General features: G+C 39.9%; 1 protein-coding gene across 1 annotated transcript; it reads right to left on the bottom strand.

Moving 5' to 3' along the window:
• Positions 1-840: 840 nt before the first annotated feature.
• ANXA2 (annexin A2) lies at positions 841-20,283 on the bottom strand (the record flags this gene model as incomplete). The annotated part of the gene is made up of 12 exons (XM_010154008.1): positions 20,216-20,283; positions 17,771-17,870; positions 12,798-12,892; positions 9,586-9,699; positions 7,161-7,251; positions 5,667-5,746; positions 5,265-5,324; positions 4,497-4,590; positions 3,651-3,746; positions 2,628-2,686; positions 1,849-1,971; positions 841-940 (listed from the first exon to the last, which is right to left on the bottom strand). Coding segments are annotated over exons 1-12 (1,060 nt in total), but the record flags the coding sequence as incomplete, so codon positions are not given.
• Between the last annotated feature and the right edge of the window lie 1,628 nt (positions 20,284-21,911).

Here is a 21,911-nt window from a genome sequence, read left to right as displayed (position 1 = left end):
GAGCTGTGCCCCGCGCCTGGACCTGCGCTCCGGCGTGGGCAGGGCGGGAAGGAGAAGGGCGGGAAGGAGAAGGCGGGAAACGCCTCCCTCACGAAAACGGGCGGCAGCCACTTCGTCCCTCCTTGCTCCCCGGCCTGGTGCGACACACCCGCGCAGTATGGCCTAGGGCCGGGTCTTCTGAAGGGAACGTTGATGTTACAGACAGGCTGTTTTCAGTCTTGGAGAGGGACTCGCCCCTCACACACAGGCACAGAAAACAAGCACAGAAAACGTTTAAACGTTTGAGATTCAGAAGTGATCGCCCCTTGCATGAGGGCAGGGAAAGGTGGGCTCAGGTTTTAGTGTTGCTTCCTTGGGCAGGGGGGAAATGATCAAGAGAACAGTTTTGCTTCTGCTGAGAAATCTAATCATGAAACAGGGGAAGGACTTTGAGGGAGGAAGGTAAGGTTCCAGCCACAAGTAGCGAACCCTGGGAAGAAAAAAAAAAAATTTTTTCACAGAAAATGGACCACAAAGGCTGAATATGTATCAATTGTTCACACTTTGCAAATTAAAGGTCTGAAAGAGACCAAGGTTCTTAAAGTACAACTTGAGCTTTATTTACGTTTTATTAGAAACATTGCACAGAGAGGCAGTCTCTCGCAAGCGCTGGTAACCTCGTTTATCTTCGGAAGGTTAGTTTCTCTGGCTATACGCTGTTAGGACCTTTGGCAGAGCCAAGCAGAGCACAGCGGCTGAGAAGTGCACACAGCACTGGAAAGCATACCACACCAGTGGTCTTGCAGATATAAAGGCAAGTCAAGGTTAGCTAGGCAAGTCAATTTTTTTTCCTAGGATTACAGTAAAATGAAGAGCAAAGACAACATGTCTCTGGATTTGTGTTTCTTCCATCACAGTTTTCAGTCCTCAGCGCCCTCTGGTAATCCCCTTTTGTGTCTTGCTGTAAAGCAAAGGAAGAAAAATACAAAATACATGAGGAAACAGTCACAAACTATGAAAGCATATGGATTATATTCTAAACCTGTGGGACAGACTATGTTTCACAGCTGAAGCCTTTTCAGCCTGGAGGAGACTATCTAGACCGAGTTACACTTATGAGTGAATGGAAATTATTTATCACTCTTGCAATACAAATGCAAGGCCAAGAAGGGAGAGAAATTTTGGTATGAAAAAGAGTAAACAGGACAATGGAAAGCTGAAGGACTCAATTCTGTTCCTTCTCACTGATCCGTAAAAAAAATCATACATCAAGTTCACTATTTTGAAAATTTGCTTACGATCTAAAATTGACATCTTCAGGAAAACGTTTTGATGCAACTTCATCTACACAGGAATAATGTATCATATGCTGCTGTGAGGGTGGGTAGAGGAGTAATTTTTAAACAGATGCACAAGCTCTTTACCTATACCCCAAATAAAATAAAATCTAGCACCTACAGTTCCTGCTCAATCACAGAAATGGTCAAAAAATCACTCTAGCTAAAAGGCCGGCTTCTTGGGCACTGAAAGACAGCAGCAATTTAGATGCTCTATTTTCCTTCAGCAAACACACAGCAATTCTGTTTTTTCTTTCCTTTTGTTCCAAGGATAGGGACAGGTGAACACAATTTTCCTTCATAACTCATCAGCTGATTGCACAAAGCCTACACATACCATCAAGTGGCTGCCAGGAGCTGTACCATTTGTAGACTGTAAAGTTAAAGGTGGGTTTTTCAATACCAGATGGTAACAACATTCTCACTGCAGCCTCTAAAACACTTCCCGTGAATTCTAATGGTATGATTAATCCAATGAAGACTGCTGCAAAGGTCCATACAACTGATATAAAAAGAAAGTTGAAAAACCTACCTGGATGAAATAATAGAGAGATTTTCCGTATTTCCTCTTGAATTCACTCTTAATTTTCAGCATGTCAACCTCGCAGCGGGAGACCATAATTCTGATCAGAACCTTGTCACGGGTCCCCTTGCCCTACAAACAGATAAACATTTAAAACTGTAACAGCCAAAACGCATAAAAGACCAGCGTACCTAATGGTAAGACAGCAGACTACAGGCAACTGAGATGTAGCAATGAAAGATACAATGAATTATGGTCATATGGTGATCCAGGAATTTGAGCATGAACATACCTTTCTCATCAGCAGTGTTTGACCAACTTCCACTCACAAATCTAGCTACTTAGACTGTTAAATAGCAGTTTTGGTTCACCAGGAAGCCTTCTGGTATGGCCTAATGCCTGTCACCAGGCGTTTCTTTCATCCCTTTTCTAGTGGAAATGTTTTGAGGCAAATTTACTGTCTTATTTTGGCACTTCAGTAACAGCTTTTTCTGGTTACCTGCAAAAGGTGTGTCTAACTTTGGTAATGATAATCAACTGGTCTAATACAGATCATTATTATGAGACCATTCCTGATATTTCACTATAGCAGATGCATCTGAATAGACAGTCTAGGGTTGTAACTGTTAAAGAATGCTTTTGAAAAATACTCAGACATTGTTAATTATTCACGTGCCAGTCACACATCATATGAATAAAAGTTAAACCACGACACTAAGAAATCAAAGATTTGATGAAATGATAGCAAGGAAAAAAAGTGAGTAGGAGGAACAAACAGCCTTCCCTACCTTCATTGAATCATACAGTCTGTCCGCAAAATACAGCTGCTTGTTCTGAATGCACTGGACTGGAGAGAGAGGTAAGAATAGTTAAACATCCTGTCCATACATGGGATAGCAGAACACAGAATCTTGGAGCCGTTTTTAAAGACACGGTAAGTAGTCAAAATAAGGTTTTCAGCAAAAGTATCTCCAAACGGGGACACACAGAAATTATTTTTCCCTGAGTTATTACTTAGACATTTGGCTAAGTTCGTGATCAAACCACAGATGCTTAGAATCTGAGAAAATATTTCTAGCTAGCATCATTTCAAAATGCTAGCCTTCCTCCATACATATCACAATTCATTCTTCCACTTCTATACGCAATCCCTTTTCTGAAAGCACTCCTCATATGCTAATCCATGAAAAGTCTCCCTTTCAAGGGTGAGCTGTTTATTCTCCATTTGCATTACAGAGCTCTGAGTTCACCCTTAGTCTGAAATAGATTTTCCTCTTAAAGAATTCCCACTTAAACTTGGTGATATCCTTGTCATCTTCATCCCATGCCACAGTACCAGCCTTACACCCTGCCTCCCCATTTCAGCGAAGTGAGTGCCAAATTAGCTCTTTCACTAGCCTTTAGCATCCTCACTGCCTGTCTCCTCTCACACACACACACTGCTCTCTCTCCAGACCATGTCTATATTGAATACTTAATGTGTTCAACTATAGTTCCAACCTTTTTGTCTGGGCAAACAAACATTAAGCCTCTGTGTCAGATAAAAGTGGAACTAACAGGAGATCACAAAGCACATGCGTTTTTATTTTCATCTGGAGAGCAAGGCTTATATTTTGCAGAGGGCAAACCATGCTACTTCTCAATATGTGTAATACCCTAAAATACACTAGCGGATCCAATAATGCCAGCACTTCCAGTTTCTTTCTCGTCCAGCAACACAGAGGAAGCTGGGCCCCATCCTTATCACAATACACTGCAAGAGCACTGAAAGGATCCTATCTAAAGGTACTCTTTACCTCAGGGTAACTCACCAAGATTAAGGAAGGCATTCTCCAAATCTCCCTTAACCTCCTTCTTGATGCTCTCCAACATATCATAGGGGCTGTAGCTCTTGTACCTGTCAAACACTATCACAAGAAAGCAAACGGGTGAAATAAAAAACAGACCAAGAACTGGTAAAATAACCACCCAAATAAAAAGCATAAAGAGTGCAATGCAGACATAGGATTAAAAAAAAAAAAAAAAAAAGTATCTGTCCAAGTCCTTCTGAGAACTTTATCTTAAGTACAGCCTAAGTTTGTCAGCTGATAGTAAAGTTCTCATTTTACTGCCTTTTAGTTTTCTTTGAGCACCGCCGTCATCTCGTAAAATACCACCTTAATCCTGTACTAGTATTTTTGAAACAACAGTGATTTAGGCCCTGAAAAGTCTTCAAATGGTTTTCCCATGTGCTTCCTACAGCACTGTCAGCACTGCCTTTGAGAGTCTTCACAGTCAGGTTTGAACACGTGGTATAACTAAGCTACCCCAGGACAGAGAGCAAAGCTGAAGGACTTCTCAAGGTCTCCTGCAGCCACAGTTTCTAGATTTGCAAGTTTTGTTCTCAGTGTATATGACAAAACTGAATATTGTTACACCTGTGTAAAAAAGAGCTCTACACACATTCCAACTGTGAGATTAACACATCCACTGAAATAACCGTATTTTTTGGAAAAAGCACCCCAAAACCCAGCTTGGACACGAATTGAGATTTATGAGATCTCCTGTTTTTTATGAGTGCTTTTCACAGTCTTTCAATCATATCTGTGACAGAATAGTTATCACTTCAGCATAATTTTCTCTTCTAGGAAAAAACTAATCTGTCTCTTGAATCGTACCTTTCTGCAGGTGGGGGACACTTCTTTCAGTCATAATGTTGATCCACTTGGGGACATCAGTTCCCTTTCTCTTCACACCAGCATCATAGAGGTCCTGGGATTCAAATGAAAAGCAAAATCATGAAAATCAGGAGTTACACAAGAAGTCATCGCAGAAGTATACAATTTCCTTACTGGAAAACAAGCACTAATGGAACTATGTCAGTGGGAGAAATACAAAAGGACACATGGTTGGGCAAACCACCAAGGACAAGATCTAGAGATCTAATCTGAAACTAAGACTTACTACTTTGTATTTACCTGTAGCTACAGTCTTTACTGTGTATTTAGCTCTACCTCAGCAGAACGATCTCGGGAGATAGAGATATAGCAAGACAGACACAGATATAATAAACAACCATTACCAGCCACTAAGTTCAATCATACTTCTCTCAGTCTTAGACAATTGCCTGGTTGCAACCAACCTTCGCAATGTACATGTTCCCTTTGTTAAAATGCTCTCTCTCTCAAAATGCCTAAGGGAACCACCAGAGAGCTTCTGTATAGATACTAGTGGGCATATAGCCTGTGAAAATCTGGTAACTGAAGGTGCCAAGATGGCATGTGGCAGATACCTTGACAGCACACAAATATTACTGTGCAAGACAAGACAAAATTGACACACCTCTTTCATAAATGCTTCTCACTCCCATGGCATATTTTTTTTCTTTCAATATCCCCAAAAGCTTAATCAACTTAAGATATTTAACGGTCATCACCAGCACTTACCCTAGCATCTAGGTCAATCAGCTCATAATCAATCACAGAAGTATCTTCACACCTTTTGCCCTTCAAACAAGGACAGCAGTATTTAGAAGAGGTTTAATAGTAAGCAGTTTGCTATATGCATATTCTTTTCTCTTTGATTATTTTCAGCCTGAATTTGCTAAGTAAGTAACAGTACGCTCGATCCCCATTACAAACCTGCAACGAATGCTGCATTTCTCTCAAAATACTTTGCCCTTCACCATTTGAATACTTCTGCCACCCTCCCCATCCCCAGCAACAGACAGTGAAAATACAAGGAAATTTAAAAGTGAATCAGAAATCCAACCATTTTATTGGCAGCCATCAGTTAGTTACCAAAGGGCAGGCACATTAGGAAAAGTGGAAAACCATGAACAGACCTACCTTGGCCAGGGCAACCATTAGCTTGCGGAAGTCACCAGAGGTATCTGATATAATGTCCTTTTCCAGCTCTGTCTTGTACACTAGAAAACAAAAAATTATTTTCAAGTAAATGGTGTCCTAGAAACATTCCTTTCAAGAAGGACAGTGGCTAATCACTATGGTTTATGCAAATAAACAGCTACAATCTCAGTCACAAGTGGAAGACAATGAGAACAACTGCATCCTTGCATACAACAAAACCAACATTGCTATCAGCTAGTCTTGAGAGTTCCCATGCAATCAAAGTCTAGCATGGAAAGATAACAGGAAAGCCTGAGATTTAAAAGGAAGGGAATATTGTTTTAAGCTCAATATCCTGTAAGATCATTCCTAGCTACCAAGGAATATTTGCTGGTTCGATAAATTCAGTATTTAGGCCTTCTCCACTTGTGGATTTGTGACTGGACAACTGCAATTACAAGTTCAATGCAAAAGACAAAAGCTGTTATGATAAATCAAAGGAATGCTGTATGTGATTCTGGCCTAGTGTCTAAACATTTTCACTGCTTTCCAAGTGGTAATACTCTGTATTGCTACAAAACCATATTCTCTCTTCTTTTCAACAGTGACCTGATCTACAGCATTAATGCTGTCTTTGCTGATACACATTATTTTTTCGATACCAGCCATTAAGACTACGTTGGTTTTGCTTGCGTTCTTTGACTCGGCACCTTACCAGAATTGCCTGACAACTAGTAACTATTAGCACACAGCAATTTTCTACATTTCAGTCTATTTGTGGTGAAGCTCAAATGGAAGCTCAGGGGAACAAACAGGCACTAGACAGCTGCACTACTGAACTGCGACAAAACCAACCATAATGACCAATATAAAAATGTAAGGAATATTAAAAGAAAAGTAATATTTTTTGAGGATGGATCTTAGATCACTCTTATATCTACTTATGATCAACTAAGAATTATAGCTTCAGTCAGATAACATGCTTTAGAAAAGCTGAAAAGTAAAATACATGCTTACACAAAGTTTTATTTCATGTCTATTTTGGCAAGTCTACCAAATAAACTTATTAGTATGCTTCAGTAGATTTCAGATTCACCTACCTAATACATAATTGATCCTAGAATCCATAAATCTAACATCATTCATTTCAACACTATGCACAGAATGCATGTAGCTTACAAAACCAAACGATTTACACACAACTTTTACTACTCGTATAGGTTCTCCAATTTGTTAGCTACCAGAATCATAGAATCATAGAATGGTTAGGGTTGGAAGGGACCTTAAAGATCATCTACCAGGCCACAAGATGAAACTATATAAACACACACAAACATCCAGGACAACAGTATAAACAGTATCTTATGTCAAGCTGCCAGAGAATCAAAGCAGATGTTGTGTAAGTGACTCATAATCAAATTCACACCGAGGGGAACTTCTCCAAGTAACTTTGTGTACAAACATACTACACGGAAACTTTCAAAGTAAACTTACTTTCCCTGTAGACTCTGTTAATTTCACTAAGCTCCTGATTTGTTCGTGAGCAGATGATTTCAATGAGTGTGTCTTCATCGGTTCCCAGACCCTGCAACACATACACGATTCAGTTAGGTGTTAGAAAGAAACAGGAATGCTTGAATGGTTTAAGATTATTTTACAGGTCTCTCGTCTCTCCCACCTCAACAGTGTCACAACTATTCAGGGATATTTCTTGGTAACTGCACCTGAGAAATCCCAGATGAACATTTTTAGTTGTCGAATACTACTCCAGTAGCTGGGAGATCCTGTAGATACTACCTCTGGGCAATGTGCATTTGCTGTGAGTGTCTGTAACACTCGGTGGCCTCCCCACCAGCATGACTGGATGAGGTCAACTTATAGTCCATGCGTGATTGTTTTCTGTCCACTGAGAGCACAGGAAGAAAATCCAGTTCTTCGCTGCCCATTTGCAAACTATCAACTTGTCCTTTCCCACCTCACTCCATACAACTCCTCCACTATAAATGCAAAGCCAAGGATGACACCATCATTAGCCTTGGCCTTGCCTCCAAGTCAGCAGAGACTTAAGCATGCTCTGAATTTCCAGCTAATAAATAGTCCTTCTTGAATTGTCCATATTTTCCATGTACTTCACAATGCACAAACACAGAAGAAGTATTACTATTAACTATATTAAGAAATAAAAATATATTTAGCATGATAAACTAAATATTTATATTTTATATTTTTTGAACAAGGTGAATGAATTGAGAGATCTTATATAACATTTCAAAGCCACTTTTGTGGCTTTGGTCAATGAAGGATCAGTACTTTGAACTAAGCTGCACTACTGCTGCTTAAAAAGTAATGTAGATATTAACTGCCACTATAACAAAATTACAATGCATGTCAAAATATATCAGCTATCAATTAAACCTTATAGTAACTCAGATACTCCAAAATAATGTAGCTTCATCAAGCTGCTCTCAACTTTGTTCAGTTATTTTATATAAACAGCCAAATAAAATAAAACAAAAACCAAACAAGAAATTCCCCCCAAAAAACACAGAATGGATCTAATATGTGCCTGGGGAAGAAATAAAGGCTCACAAAACTTAAGGGTTTTTAAAGTATTTAATAAGAATGTGTACCAGAAAAATAATTACCTCCTCAAAGATAACTCTGTTTTACCCAGCTTTGATTCTCATGTCATAGCTTATTATACTTATGTAGCAAGTCAAACTTAAGCTCAGGCAAATTCAGAACATTAGACTAGGTACTTGGGTGTCGGGAATAGCTGACCTCTGGAGAGAATAGAATATTCTACACTGTGGCTGCTTTGAGGTAATGGCTTGGTTTTCGGGCTGTAAATACAGCATAAATGTTATGTAAATATATGGTTATCCTAACTATAACCTATCAGATGTAAGACATTATGAAAAAACCCACAACCACAAAACAACCCCCAAACTAATCTGATACGCAGTAAATTACGGATAGCACCTACTTAAACCAGAAGAGGGCAGCATCTGATTACTCCAAGATGGGATCTGGACGATCACTAGACTTGTACCTCATACTGTGTTGTTTTTTTGTGTTTGAAGCTTTTTGGGTGTGTGGTTAAGTTTGCATGTTTGGTTTTTTTCAGAGTCTGGAAAAACTGTTTTTTTGTCTTGTTCTGAATTTCAACAGACATATTTTAATACTTCTAGGAAATTATTTAAAAAAAAATTAACCTGACCCACAACATGCAGAATTTAAGTGACAATTATAAACACGAATTCCCAAACCTGAGTTTGCTTACAAAGGTGAATGTAGCGGCATAAGCACCCCTTGAAGTCTTGTTTCAGTGGCCTGCAGAACAAATATTTCTAAACTAGCAAACTATTCCATGCTTGCCTGTGATTGTAGGGGACTGAACACAGTGATGCACTGCTGCGCTGTTTCTCCAAAGGCTGCTTTTGATGCCCTATCCTCCTCCTCATGGTCCTACACGGAGGCGGGTCTGGTACAGGGTGTCCTTTCAAGATCAGTGAGATGACCCAGTAACTGGAAACTACCGTTTAAGCCTATAAATGCTAGCAGAGGATTTAACAACTCCAGCTAACAGCTGCTCTCTTAATTTTCTTGTACCATGAACCTTTATATTGTTTTTAAGAGCAGTCAGCAAAGCAGCAACCAAACAGAGCAGCCTATCAATTATTCCTGAAGAATTTTTTTTTCCTTAAAGAGAGGATTTAGTTAACAGTTTAAAATTCACATGGCTTCAGAATTCCACCCAATTTGGATACCTTGCAGCTAGATACTTAAACTGTAGCACTAAAAAAATAAAATAAATCAGCGAACATGTTTGAAAACTTTGGCCTTGGATATAAAGTCCGTATTCATTCTTGAGACAGTGACATCAGACTAACACACTTAAACTTCAAAGCTCATTTACCTTCATGGCAGCTTTTAATTCAGAGGCATCATACTGTGCTGGTGTCTTCAGCAAGCCCAAGATCACTGCCTCCAAATGACCTGACAGAGCAGACTTGAGCGCTGCAGAAAGTTCCTGTAAAAAAGGACAGATGATGGAAGAAAAAAAAAAATGAAAGCTCACTTCTGATCTCCAGAGAATTTAGCCTGTAGTGCTTTAAGTCTCCAAGCCTGCAACAGTATTTCTTACACAATTGACAAGGAAACAGAACATAAAGAGCTTTTCTTTTGTGAAAGCCTAAGAAAGAAATTAGGGCAAAGGAATTTTTTCTCATCCTTTGAAAATAAGAAGAAATCCACTGGTGGCTGACAAAGTGCTGGGAAGCATGGTGCAGACACATCTGAACAGCTCCGCTCCAGTCTTGAAGCACTGACACTTTGTTGGAGCTAATAAGCACAGATGGATCAGAGTATGACTCCCTGTGGTCAGTGCTTCTCCATCACACTCCCACAGTTTTCCCAGTAGCACTGTATTATTTGTGTTTTTCCTATTATCCCAGCCCTTTACTAGCTGAGACATCGGAAAATTGACTGCACAGTTATTCCACTGTATAGGCCCAGCTCCCAGACATCTAGCTGAAGAGAAAAAAGCATCCCTGAGCACAGAAAAATTACCCCTTTTCTTCAAGGAAACTATCAGGAGTGTGTAGTCAAAGTCTCTGTTGTTAATCGTCAGTCAATCCTGAACAGGCAGGAAAGGAACAGGCAGGTATGTTCACTTCACAAGATGCATGTAAATCAGTAGCAAATAAAGTCAGAGGCATATCCTCTTTTAGGGGTTTCAGATGCAACTTGAATAATGCTAACATCAGCTTCACTGTAGCGTAGTTACAAAGTTGAAATCCCTGGGATCAAGTCTGGGGTTCACACAGATGAATGCATTCCCCAAGATGAAGTTAAGTCTGTAGCATTCAGAAGAGAATCACTGCATTTCAATTGCTGGTTTCTATACTAACAGTCTGTGAGCTTCAGGGGCAGGGGAAAAGAGGGTAGAGAAAGCGACCTCAGCAAAATTGCAGAGAAGTTTGTAAGAGAGAGATAGAAGGCCAAGGCATTTCGTTCACTTCCAGAGTCACCCATTTAATCCAGGGCACTAATATAGGCTGTAGCTGTCACTGCATGGATTGGCCAAGGTAGTGAAGAGGGGTTTGGGGCATCTAGCTGCTTTAGTCTGAGAAACATTTCGGTACAATAACTCAGTTTTGGATACAATGTTCCATCATTTATTTGTGTGAAAAGAGGTTCTTCAGACATGAGCGGAAACAGCATAGGTACTGCCTATCATTATAACAAATTTTAGGACAATGCCATGAATTCCAGTCAGCTGAGTGAACTTTTTGCAATCTTTGCACTTCGGTGTGAAGGCTGAAGGAAATACAAATTACTACACAAAGATTTACCAAAATAACGGCAACAAAACATCTCCAACTGAACCAAGAATCTGCCTTCATATTAGCAGGCTTCTGGAGAAATAAGGTCTTCTACCCCCTGACAGGATCTCTGCCATGGCTAGGAGCACTCTAACAGAGAAGTAGGAAGCAGATAACTGGCAGATATCATTAATTTATAAAGAGAAAAGGTTTCACTAAGTGTTCCAAATGAACATCTGGATATTAGCAGTTAATTTCAAAGTTATTATTGGTGGCAGTTAGGACTGACCAGACACATACAAAGACACACATGCAGAACCCCAGTATTCACTGGTAGCGCCATTAACACTGGTGATGGGGCAAGATGCATAGGTCAAACGCCAATCCTCAAGATTACCAGTACTTTGTTGTACAGCTCAAATCATAGGAGTGAAAAATTTATAATGATCTATTGAGAAATCCTGCAATGCACAGAACGAGCAGCCTAGTACAACCCACCACACTGCCAAAGATCTCTGCGCAACCTGCTGCCAAAGAAAATCATGCGATACTGTCCCTAGAAGATATACCTAGGTCTTCTCATGTCCCACTTCCTCCCCTCTTGCCATTTAATTATTTCACTGGGTGGTTTCTACTTCAAATTTCCATTTTTTGCTACAGACTGTTTTATTCTTTGGCACTTGTTAAACTTGATAAAATTTGCTCTTGGGTCGCAGCAAGGAAAAACAGTGAGAGAGGAAATTTTAGGTGAAAAAAGTTGCGTATTTTCTTGACTGTGCATTTTTGTGGTCATGCAAACATGTAAAAGCTTTGAGAGAGACATTTCACTAGTGAGGCCCACTTATATGCACAATTCTCCCAGTGCCCACGGAGTGTGACCGCCAGGGCACAGACATGTGCGCACATGCATGTGTCCAACTTGTGCGTGCTTCTGCATGTGCCTGTATCAGCCATGCATGAAAGCTGGTGAGTTTCCAAAATCTAACTCTAGATTTACATTTGGTTTCAGATGAGCATTCTGGGCTGCTACTGGAGGACTACCATTTGGGGTCTGGCAAACCTGAAAGAGATACATTAATCATAACCCTATCTCTATACAAGTTTCTTCTTTCTCGTGGGCATAAAACTTCAATTATTAAAAAACTTCAGAAGTCAAGAGACATCTCTTGCTTTACAGACAGCAAGACTCATTATGCAGAATTCTGCATACATTTTAGATTTCTCTCCGTCAACAGATGAGTACCTAAGGTATTTCTGACAAGATAGTATCTAGTGATAGTTCAACTCATTATATCACTTTGTTCCACATCTGCAGCGCTTGTAACACAACTGACTGCAGTATTTTCTCATTTAACAGAATGCTTTCTTTATACTGAGTTGTATTAACAAAAAAAAACCCCAAAACAACAACATAAATCCCCTAAAGCATCTCCCTTTCATTTTTTCCTTTAAACTGAGGCATTTCACGTCAATGGCTTTCCATCATTGTTTAGCACATTTCACCAGGGAATCCTGTGGCTGGCTGATATGCCACCCACCATGACTTCTGGAGGTGCTAGGAAACCATCGTCTCCAACAGATTTCAGTCCCAGTTGTGCACGCTCAGCACATTTGGAAGTCCCACCAGTCTCAAACTGTGACAGCATGGACAAAGTAGATGCATCTTTAATGTCAGTGAAAAGAAAATCAAGTAATATTTATCTCCAATTAATACTCAGTTACCTATAAAACATGCAAGCCCTGAAAAATCTAACTGTCCACAAGAAAAATATTCAGTACTTGGTATTTCTTCATATTTTATTACCTTTTTGGTTCTCCTCTGATAGGCAAAAGCAATATCCTGCCTCTGTTCATTGCTGCGGTTTGTCAGGATGTTGATGATGGTGACTTCATCCACACCTACAAAGACATGAAACAAAGAGTTAAAGCAGCTTTCTTGTTATCGTTCTCTTTGTATCAGTATGTTCTCCGACACTCAAAACATAGGACCTGTGCTGTCTGGTCAAAAAAGCCAAACAAGCTGTATTTATATTCCCTTAACTAAGTATTAAAGTTATAGTAAATACTTTCTCTTACTATGACATCTTACAGAGACGGCCCCTGCAAGAAGCCAGTCTCCATTACGCAAAGGAAAATGTTTAGAAATGCAAGCCATGCTGACAGAAAGCAAAACAAAAGAATTGTTATCGACACATACAGAGCAGCCAGGGAAAAAGAAGAGTTGAAGTTACAAATAAGGAAAACAGTGCAGCCCACTGTGACAATACATCTGAACAGAACTGAAAAGGTCAGGGTGAGCCCAGGTGTACTTCTTCAAGTGGTAGGTGGTTGAAACGTCCAAAGGCCTGGGTGAGGACATGCTAGCTTGCTCAAGTAAAATCTCAGTTTGAATTTAATTTTCTTACTCAGTTGCAAATGGAAAACACAACTATGTTTTCATAGGACAATTACAATCTTTTTCTTAGGATGCTTTGCAAAAAGCTACGAGCGAAATAATTTGCGTCCCCTTCCCAGTGTACAACTGTGTCTGTATCGCTGAATTCCGTAAAATGTCCATGGGTATTTCAGAACATGAGGGGTTAAGCAAAGCTGTCTGAACATGCCACTCAAACAACAGGTGGAGAATAACAGCGCAGCTGCAAGTGATGTCCAGATACTGAAGTCTTCCAAACAGCAGCCTTAGCACAGCTTATAAATGGATGGACAGAGGAGACAGCTACAAGAGCTCTCGCTGTTGCGCTCAAATACCAAGCTAGCCCACAGCTACGCTGTATAGTCATTTGTTCTGGACCCTTTCCAGATGGACTGGATGAAGCTTAGAAGAGGCAAAACTATTTCTAAACACTGCACATCTAATAGACCGCATATTCTTCGGCAAGAGAAAGAGGATGTGTAACTGGTTATTTTTCCTGGTGAGTTGCATCCAGGTTGTGAAGCAAATAAGTGGCTCTAATCTAGAGGTCAGGAGAAGCCCAAGTTACACTCAGGTCTCTCAATTTTTTACAAGTATTATGAATGGCTTCTTTCATATTTGCACACACAACAGTGTAAATGATGATTTTTTGATTTAAAAAAAAACCCAAAAGGACTGGATCAGCAGCTACCAGCAGGACTCAGATCCCTGACAGAATCCATCTACATTTATTTTCCTTATTACCTAAAGCAACCCCTCAGCAACATTTAACAAAGGACTGCAACATGTACTATAAAATGAATCACATAAAGTGTGAATGTTGCAAAAGGCCTTTTAGCCCTTAGCTACAGAATCTAAAATGAGTCAAATCCAAAATTCCTTTCTCTGTCTTCATCACATTTTTCATCATGAAATACTGTACTCGACAGCCTCCTGTCCTTAGCTCATGCTGAGGCAGACCTACATCAGTGCTCTTATTCACACAAACGTGGCCTGCAAAAGTCAAAAGGCCCTGGAAAGCATCATATGTCTTAGTTACACACTTTGGTTTGAAAAGATGCTGACTTCACATTTTGGGCATAATCTACTACACGTTTTGAGGCGTTCCCATTTTATGAAAGAAAACAAGTTTTCCTATTTCAGAAATGGCCACACACAGCCACTGGGCTTTTCAGCTATCGCAGGCCACAGTGTAAGCCAATGTCTTAAGCTTTATTAAGGAGTCTAAATTCAAACTGCTCCAGGCATTCAAAACCAGCAAATGACATTTTCAAGTTTTATCAGATTAGAAGCCCACAAATGACTGCATCCAAGTTTATTTGTATACTTTGTGGATGGAAATATGAAGTTAACTCATTGCTCTGGCATTTAATGGAAAATAAGTGCTTGTACTTCACACTTGGGAATCGTGCTGCATGGACAGGATGCTGACTCACATCTGCTGAGGTGGGGTGGAGGAGAGCAGCTCAAATGTTTTTCTTTGCTGTTCACAAAAATCTCTGGAAGTTTCGGTGTAATGAAACTAAAGTTTATTTCCAGATTTATTGTGGCTGTGGAGGTTTTATCAGTGCAGTTCTATCAATGGGCAACTGAAAATTAGACACTCTGGCTTACAATCCTTTCTTTTAAAAACAAGAACATTCCTTGCAGAAGAAATTTATTTAATGGGGGGTGGGGTGAGTGGGAGTAGATCTTAAACAAAAAACAAACAAACAAACAAAAAAAACCCCACGAACAACAACCACCTCTGATTAACAACAACTTTTCTTCTAAAAGAGGCAATCTGTTGCACTGGTAAGATCACAGCATTATGGCTTTATCAACAAAAAGAGGGTATTAACCAAAAAGCTCAGCTGAGCTTGCATTACTGGGAAACAGCTGGATAATTGAGTAGATGGTAACTTTTCAAAACAACCCCACCCTGGCTGTAAATACCATACTTGCATATTGTTTACATGACAACAGAGAAGGTATACCCAAATGATTTTTCCCAGAGATAAGACTCGGCCAGATACAATTTCCCCAGTACCGCTATAAAGGATACAATTTGAAAGACCACTCTGATGATTGTGAAATACAGGCCCATTACAGCATGTAAAGGCCCAGATTTTCTAAGCCAAGGGATGGCTTTCAGATACCAGGAGTCCTTTGTCCTGTATAAAGCCCCCAAAATGCTCGGTCCTTATGTCCAAGTTCTTTTTGAAACTGACCACCTCAACCACAAAAAGAGGTTACGTATTTATAACTTATTATCTCTCCCTCTCATGGTCTTAAAACAAAACGAACAAATCATCCTACTCTTCAGAACTCTGTGATAACTCACACTGCTCATTTTTACCTTCTGCATACAATGCAAACTAATTCCTAGGGAATCAGTGATATTTCACAGGAACAAGGTAGTTGCTGTGGGTAGGTACTGTTTGTTCATTATGAGTGTTACATTTTTAGCTCACAGACTATGAAGATATTCCCCCAAAACATTTTAAAACATTTTCTTGTGCGGCTGTTTACACCACTGTTCGTAGGAAATCAATTCTTGTCTGGATGAATCAGAATTTTCATTTGGAAAACCATCCACATATATTTCAGAGTTCACATTTTAGCAAATTTTCTGAATTCGCAGATGAAAATAACTAAGCATTCTAACTGCAAGCAAACAGTACTTGGAAGAAGGGTCTTAACACTTTTGTTCTTTATTTCCTCCAGGAACAGTTTCGTTGAGAGAGTCTTTATGGTGGAAGATGCTGTATTAAAACCATAAAGAGATTCTCCCCTTTAAAGCCTCCTTCCCAAAAAATCTCCTGGATAACAAGCTAGTAAGTAGACGTAAGCTCCATCCTGGAAACATGCGTGTCCATGAGTAAGTTCCCCTAGTACTTGTTCAAAGGGTTGGGCATCATCTCTCTAATGAAACATTTCCATGTATCTTAAAACCAAACTCAGCAAACAGCTTATCTTTCCTGGAAGAAAGTGAATAAACGACATGAGTTTGACTTTCCTGACAGAGAGAGTCGTACTGCCTAGGATACTGCAATGTCCTTTGGCATTAACAGCTTGAGTGTTAAAATGTGTAAATTTGTACGTATCCTGAAAGTCTGACAGTGTATTTGGCATGTCTAGGTTTGTCCTATAATCAGAGCTGTAAAAAATTAAGTCTAGACAAAACTATACATATACACAAAGTATCTTCTGCCAAACACGATGACATTTATTCCTCTCTTGCAAAATTGTATTTAAAAATAAAAACAAATCTTAAAACGATTCAAAATCAGGACTGATCCCACCTTAATGAGCAGAGAAGGGTTTTCTCCAGTTAAATTAAGAAATCTTGCAAAAGGAAGCCTCATGATTGTTAGGGAGGGGCAGTATTTTACATTTTACAGCAAGTCAAACATGTGCTTTCTTGGCACTGATGGAAGACACTGCTTTTCTTTCTGATGAGAAACACCCTTTAAAATTTCTCCATCTCCTGACATACCGGCAAAAGACCTGGCAGTTCCAGCTACACCCAGCTGTTGCTTCCCTGGCCTGGAGGAAGTCTGGAAAGTGTGGCACACCCTTTCTTTGCTACAGAGCAGGACACAGAGACTCAGTGCCCTGGGGGTACCACCAAGGTATTACTCCTGAGTTGTAGTGCATACTCCCTGTACTCGTGATTGTTTCAGTATACCAGGCTTTTCCATGCAGATGCATCTCTCCCCTGCTCCATCGTGGTTTCCTACCAGTCAGTGGAAGTGGTGGATCATGGCACTGATATAAGGAGATGGAAGCCTACCAGAGAGCCTGGCTCAGAAAAGCAGGGGACTCTCACATTGCCCTTTCCCTGAAATACTGCAACAACATTTCAGAAACTAGATTCTGTTGTTTCTATGACTTTCTTTGACTCCAAATTAATACAAAATACATGAGCATTAGTTCAAAACCCAGGAGGAAATGTTCAAACCATCCCTATTCAGCTGCCTGAAGAACTGAAAGGAAGACGACATGTCCAGTCCAATAATCCAGTAGAATCCATGATTCAGAGCTTGGACCCAAATCACTGCCACAGAAGCTGACACTTCATTCTCAGTGGCAGGAAAGTAGTAGAATTTGAAGTACTGATGAGTCAAGAAAAAAAAGTAGACATTTTCAGTGACAAACTCAACTCCTGGCTGCAAACTTCAAAAGAATATTCAAAGCATGCATTTATGGAGTTCAAAATTAGCTCAGACACGATTTCACCAGTGATTTCATCAAGATTTCATTCTAAAATAGGTATCCTAGAGTAAGGATATTAAAACGTTGGTCTTCAGACAGTACTTTTTTTTCATACACATGCATTCTATCATACAAGTAGAGTCAAAGCCACGGCCCATGTTCCTCACCTTTGGTCTTGATGGCAGTTTCTAGGGCTGCAGCATCCCGATCAGCATCAAAATTTGAGTAGGCCTTAACTGTGGCATATGCACTTGGTGGGAGAGCAAACTAGAAGTAAAAAAAAAAAAAAAACACAAAAAAAATCCCCTTAGGTTAAGTCTTATAATCCTGTCCTTTCTGCAGTTAATAAAACATGTGTCTCTTGTTTAACTGGTATTTAGCCAAATTTTAAAACACAAGTACTACCATCGGTTCTGTGAAAACATAATTCTGCCAAGAGCCACCAAACCTGTTTCTCCTGATGCGTATTGCCCAGTAATCCACTCACAGGCATGCTGATTATAACAAAGAATACATACGAGTATGTATTATTGCAGCAAAACCCTAACACATTCCAAGTTTACTCACTACACCTCAGTCTTCTAAAATCTGGATAGAACCCTTCTGCTGGCTACCATAAACCAGACCATTTTCAAATTCAGCATCCACAAAGATTATGCTTTACTCTCTCCGGTGACTGTCTTGAGCACTTCAGTGGAGTAGAGACAGGTGTTATCAGGGGGATTATTCTGCCTGTGAGAAAGAGCCATTCAAATTCCAGTCTACATGGTCTCAAACTACTCTGGTACACTACTGTACCACAGTACCAGTACTGGGTGTTTTCAGACAAGAGTTTTTCCAACTGACTTTTCATTTAACTCAATACAAAATTTTCCAGGATGTGGCAGCAAAATTCTAACTAGTTTGTAACTGTGGAACCAGGCTGGGACAAACTAAAGCAGAAAAGGTGCTTTTTTTTTTTTCCTCCCCACATATCTAGTGTGCTTCAGAGGTTCTCCAACTCGTTTACTTCCTCTGATAAATTCAATCCTGTTGGGAAGAGCAGAACATGAGGGAGAAGCATATATCACTAACAGGAAAGCTGAAAAAGCTTGATGTCTTCTAAAAAAAACCCAAGACCCTTTCAAGATATCTACATCTCAGTATTCCCTGTCCTCAAAAAAAATCATCAGTCATGCTTGAAAACTGAGTTACTTGACTAAAATATAGGCTTCTAATTCCCAGTGCAAAGATGGAGCATATGATGAAGCGTAACAGTAAGATCTTTGATAGAGAGTCTTTCTATACTCTCTTGTGGATAGATGCAGAAACTGCATGCAGGCATAGATTAACTGCGGCACAACTCCCTCCTTTCCTTAAAGGAAGGAGAAGGTAACACCAGGCTGAAGCAGGCAGGCTAGTTAATAAAGGCAGGTTCTTTGTCTTGAAACAAATCAATCACTCTACCACTGATGCAGAACGCACAAATTCTATATTGCATAAGACAGGACTTGGAATCAGCTGCGACTGTTCTATACTCTCAAGGTTAAAAGTCCTTTTTTTAGAAAAATGGGTGGTTGAAACACTGTGTTTAACATCAGTTAACTTGCTGAATCACTGCTTAGGGGAACTGGGCAAATCCTTTATGCAAACTAGCTTGTCAATAATTGTGGCTTCCAACTGAGGACCTACAGAACAAACCAGCTGCCTGATTTTTCTTGTGCTCCATGGCAGGATTTGTGATGAAAATGCCGGCGTGGAACAGCAGTCAAATTTGACTTTTGCAGCTACTCGCAAGCATCACGGAAGAAACATTTCTGCCCTTGATAACAGATTACTCAAATATTATTCCAAAAGAAATTCTCTGTTGAAATGAACACAGCCAAGAAATCTGAAGAGCTGACTGTTTTTGCAGTACAAAACCAGCTTTGCTATTTACCTAGAGTGCACTAGCCTGTTCCTTCTAACAGCTCTTTCACAAAGATCATATGGCACAATCTATTTCGCAACAAGTAACAAAAACGGGCAAAAAGTTTGCTTGCACCGAGCTCAAATCTGGACTTACTAGCAATAAGATTTCAAAATACAGCAAGCTTATAAGCAACATGATGAAATGATGCACAGATAGGATTTGCTTCCTCTTCAGTGACAATCACAGACCACAGCTTCATGGCATGATATCCTGGCACTACACTAATGTTACTAATTAAGTAACATTATCCATTTTTAACTGAAAAAGAAGAGAAAACTTGGAAGGTCTCAACAAAACCAAAACACATTCCACCTCCTATCACCCTCAGCTCACTTGTTCCTTTGTAAGAAAGAGGGGCCTCAGATGCCAACTAGCCATTCACGTGGCCCAGCACAGGAATGCTGCTCATGCTCGTGGCCACTTAGAAGAACTCTCATTAAATCTAGTCACCTCATATAACTGTCCTATGCTTTACAGCTGCTTTGTGGCTGAACACGCATGCCGTCTGCCTAGGTTTTTAGTCAATATAAGTTTAAGTAGAAGAGGCATGTGGAACCTTGTAAACCATACAGCTCAGTATAATTGTTGGTACAGAGTTCTGTAAAAGAAACAAGATGTGGCATTTAGGTAAAATCTCTCTTGTTCAGATAATACTACTTACATCTCCTTCAAGGCTGAGCTTGCTTAAAATTTCATGGACAGTGGACATCTTGAAAGAATGCTGGAGGAAGGGAAAAAAAAAAAAGAACAAGTAGAGTTAAATCTATTCAGAATTACATCAGCATGTTATGTAGTCCTGAAACACTGCAGCACTGACAGGAACACAGTCCAATGAGTCTGCTAACCCCAAGCCAGAAAGCAGATTTAAGAGCTTCCTAGCCACATCGCCATTAGTGATGCAACAGTGAAAGGTCTTCATTCTTTTATACAATAAAAATTTATCTTTACTCCTTAAAGAGACATTTCTTCTGCATTTTAAATAATTACAACTTATGAACTGGAGAACCTCTACCTTAGAAACTGAACCAACTAAGCCTACCACTCAGTACCAGGAAAATTGTGCAGACACATTACAGTCCTGTCCAGCTTGAAGCCAAAAGCAGCAACAAGTAGTAGTAAATCAGAAGCTCTAGTCCTCGAGTACTTATGGAATACACTAAAACTATTAATATTCAGGCAGACATTTTGTAAAATTATAATGATGTTCAATCTTTAATCCTGGACACAGGCCACAAATACCTCTAATATCACACAGTTTTGTAGTGGCTCCCCAGTAATAATAATCAGAAATGAAGCTACAAACACCAGTTAGTAACAGGATTGTTAGATACTAGGTAACAAAGACTCTCTTAAAATGATAGCTCAAAAAATAAGAGCCATTGAGGCAAGATTATCAATATCATAGCTCCATTGCCAGAGCCTGCATAACATCTTGCTAACATATATAAAGAAAAATAGGGAAAAACCCAAGCCCGAGTTTAAACACACTGCAGACATGAATAATGATGCGATAAGCTTATGTTACAATACCGTGCCTATTTTCAACTCTGGCTTCTGGAAGTTTTCCAGAGCTTACTGGAAGGGTCTCTCAACTAAGAAGGAAATTTTTTCCAAAGGTTATAAGCCAAAGGCAGTATTCAAGAGGCTTGATGCACTCCCAAAACTCTGCTCCCAAATTCCTCTACTGAAAGGACAGACATTGCCACTCACATTACCTTTTAGTCATCCAGGCTGGCACCTGCAGTAAACATTATTTTACCTGTTGAAATTAAAGGTTGTTTCTCAGGAACTCTACAATCAAGCTGAACGTAGCATTACCAATAGGGAAAAGAGTTGGCCTGATGAGAGGCAGGAGAGAAAGGACAGTAACACCTCAAGACCAGTGACATTCCACTAACTGATAACTGAGCCTGGAACCAAAACTGCATTATTCAGACTCAGTGCGTGCCATCCCCTTCACTTCCACACTGTCACTAGTTCCCCCAGTCCGGCTCCCACATACCATGCCCTCCGAGCCAACACCCAGCTACTGTGCACCCAGTCCTGGGTAGGTCCTTTCAACTTGTTTTCACATTATTTTTTTATCCTCCATCAGTCACAATTCTGATGGTATCGGGGCTTTCCCAGGCAAATTTCCCAAAGAAACCCAACTCCTCTCCAAGCAGTGATCAATCTGAAACCAAGAGCTCAGAGAACCAGCACGAAGTTTGAAATAGCTTCTTAATAATGGAGATCTGGTTAAAACTCTAGAAGAAGTGTTTATTTTTTGTTTTAGCTCCTGAAAAGCTCCCGTACATGAAGAGAAAAGCAGAGAAATCCTTACTTCTAGGAGATAGAGTAAACTTCATGGGAATAAA

This window comes from Eurypyga helias, unplaced genomic scaffold, assembly GCF_000690775.1.
Source record: "Eurypyga helias isolate BGI_N326 unplaced genomic scaffold, ASM69077v1 scaffold18036, whole genome shotgun sequence".
NCBI classification, from domain to species: Eukaryota; Metazoa; Chordata; class Aves; order Eurypygiformes; family Eurypygidae; genus Eurypyga; species Eurypyga helias.
Note: the sequence above shows the minus strand (reverse complement) of the source record. Positions and strands in the feature narration are given on the sequence as shown.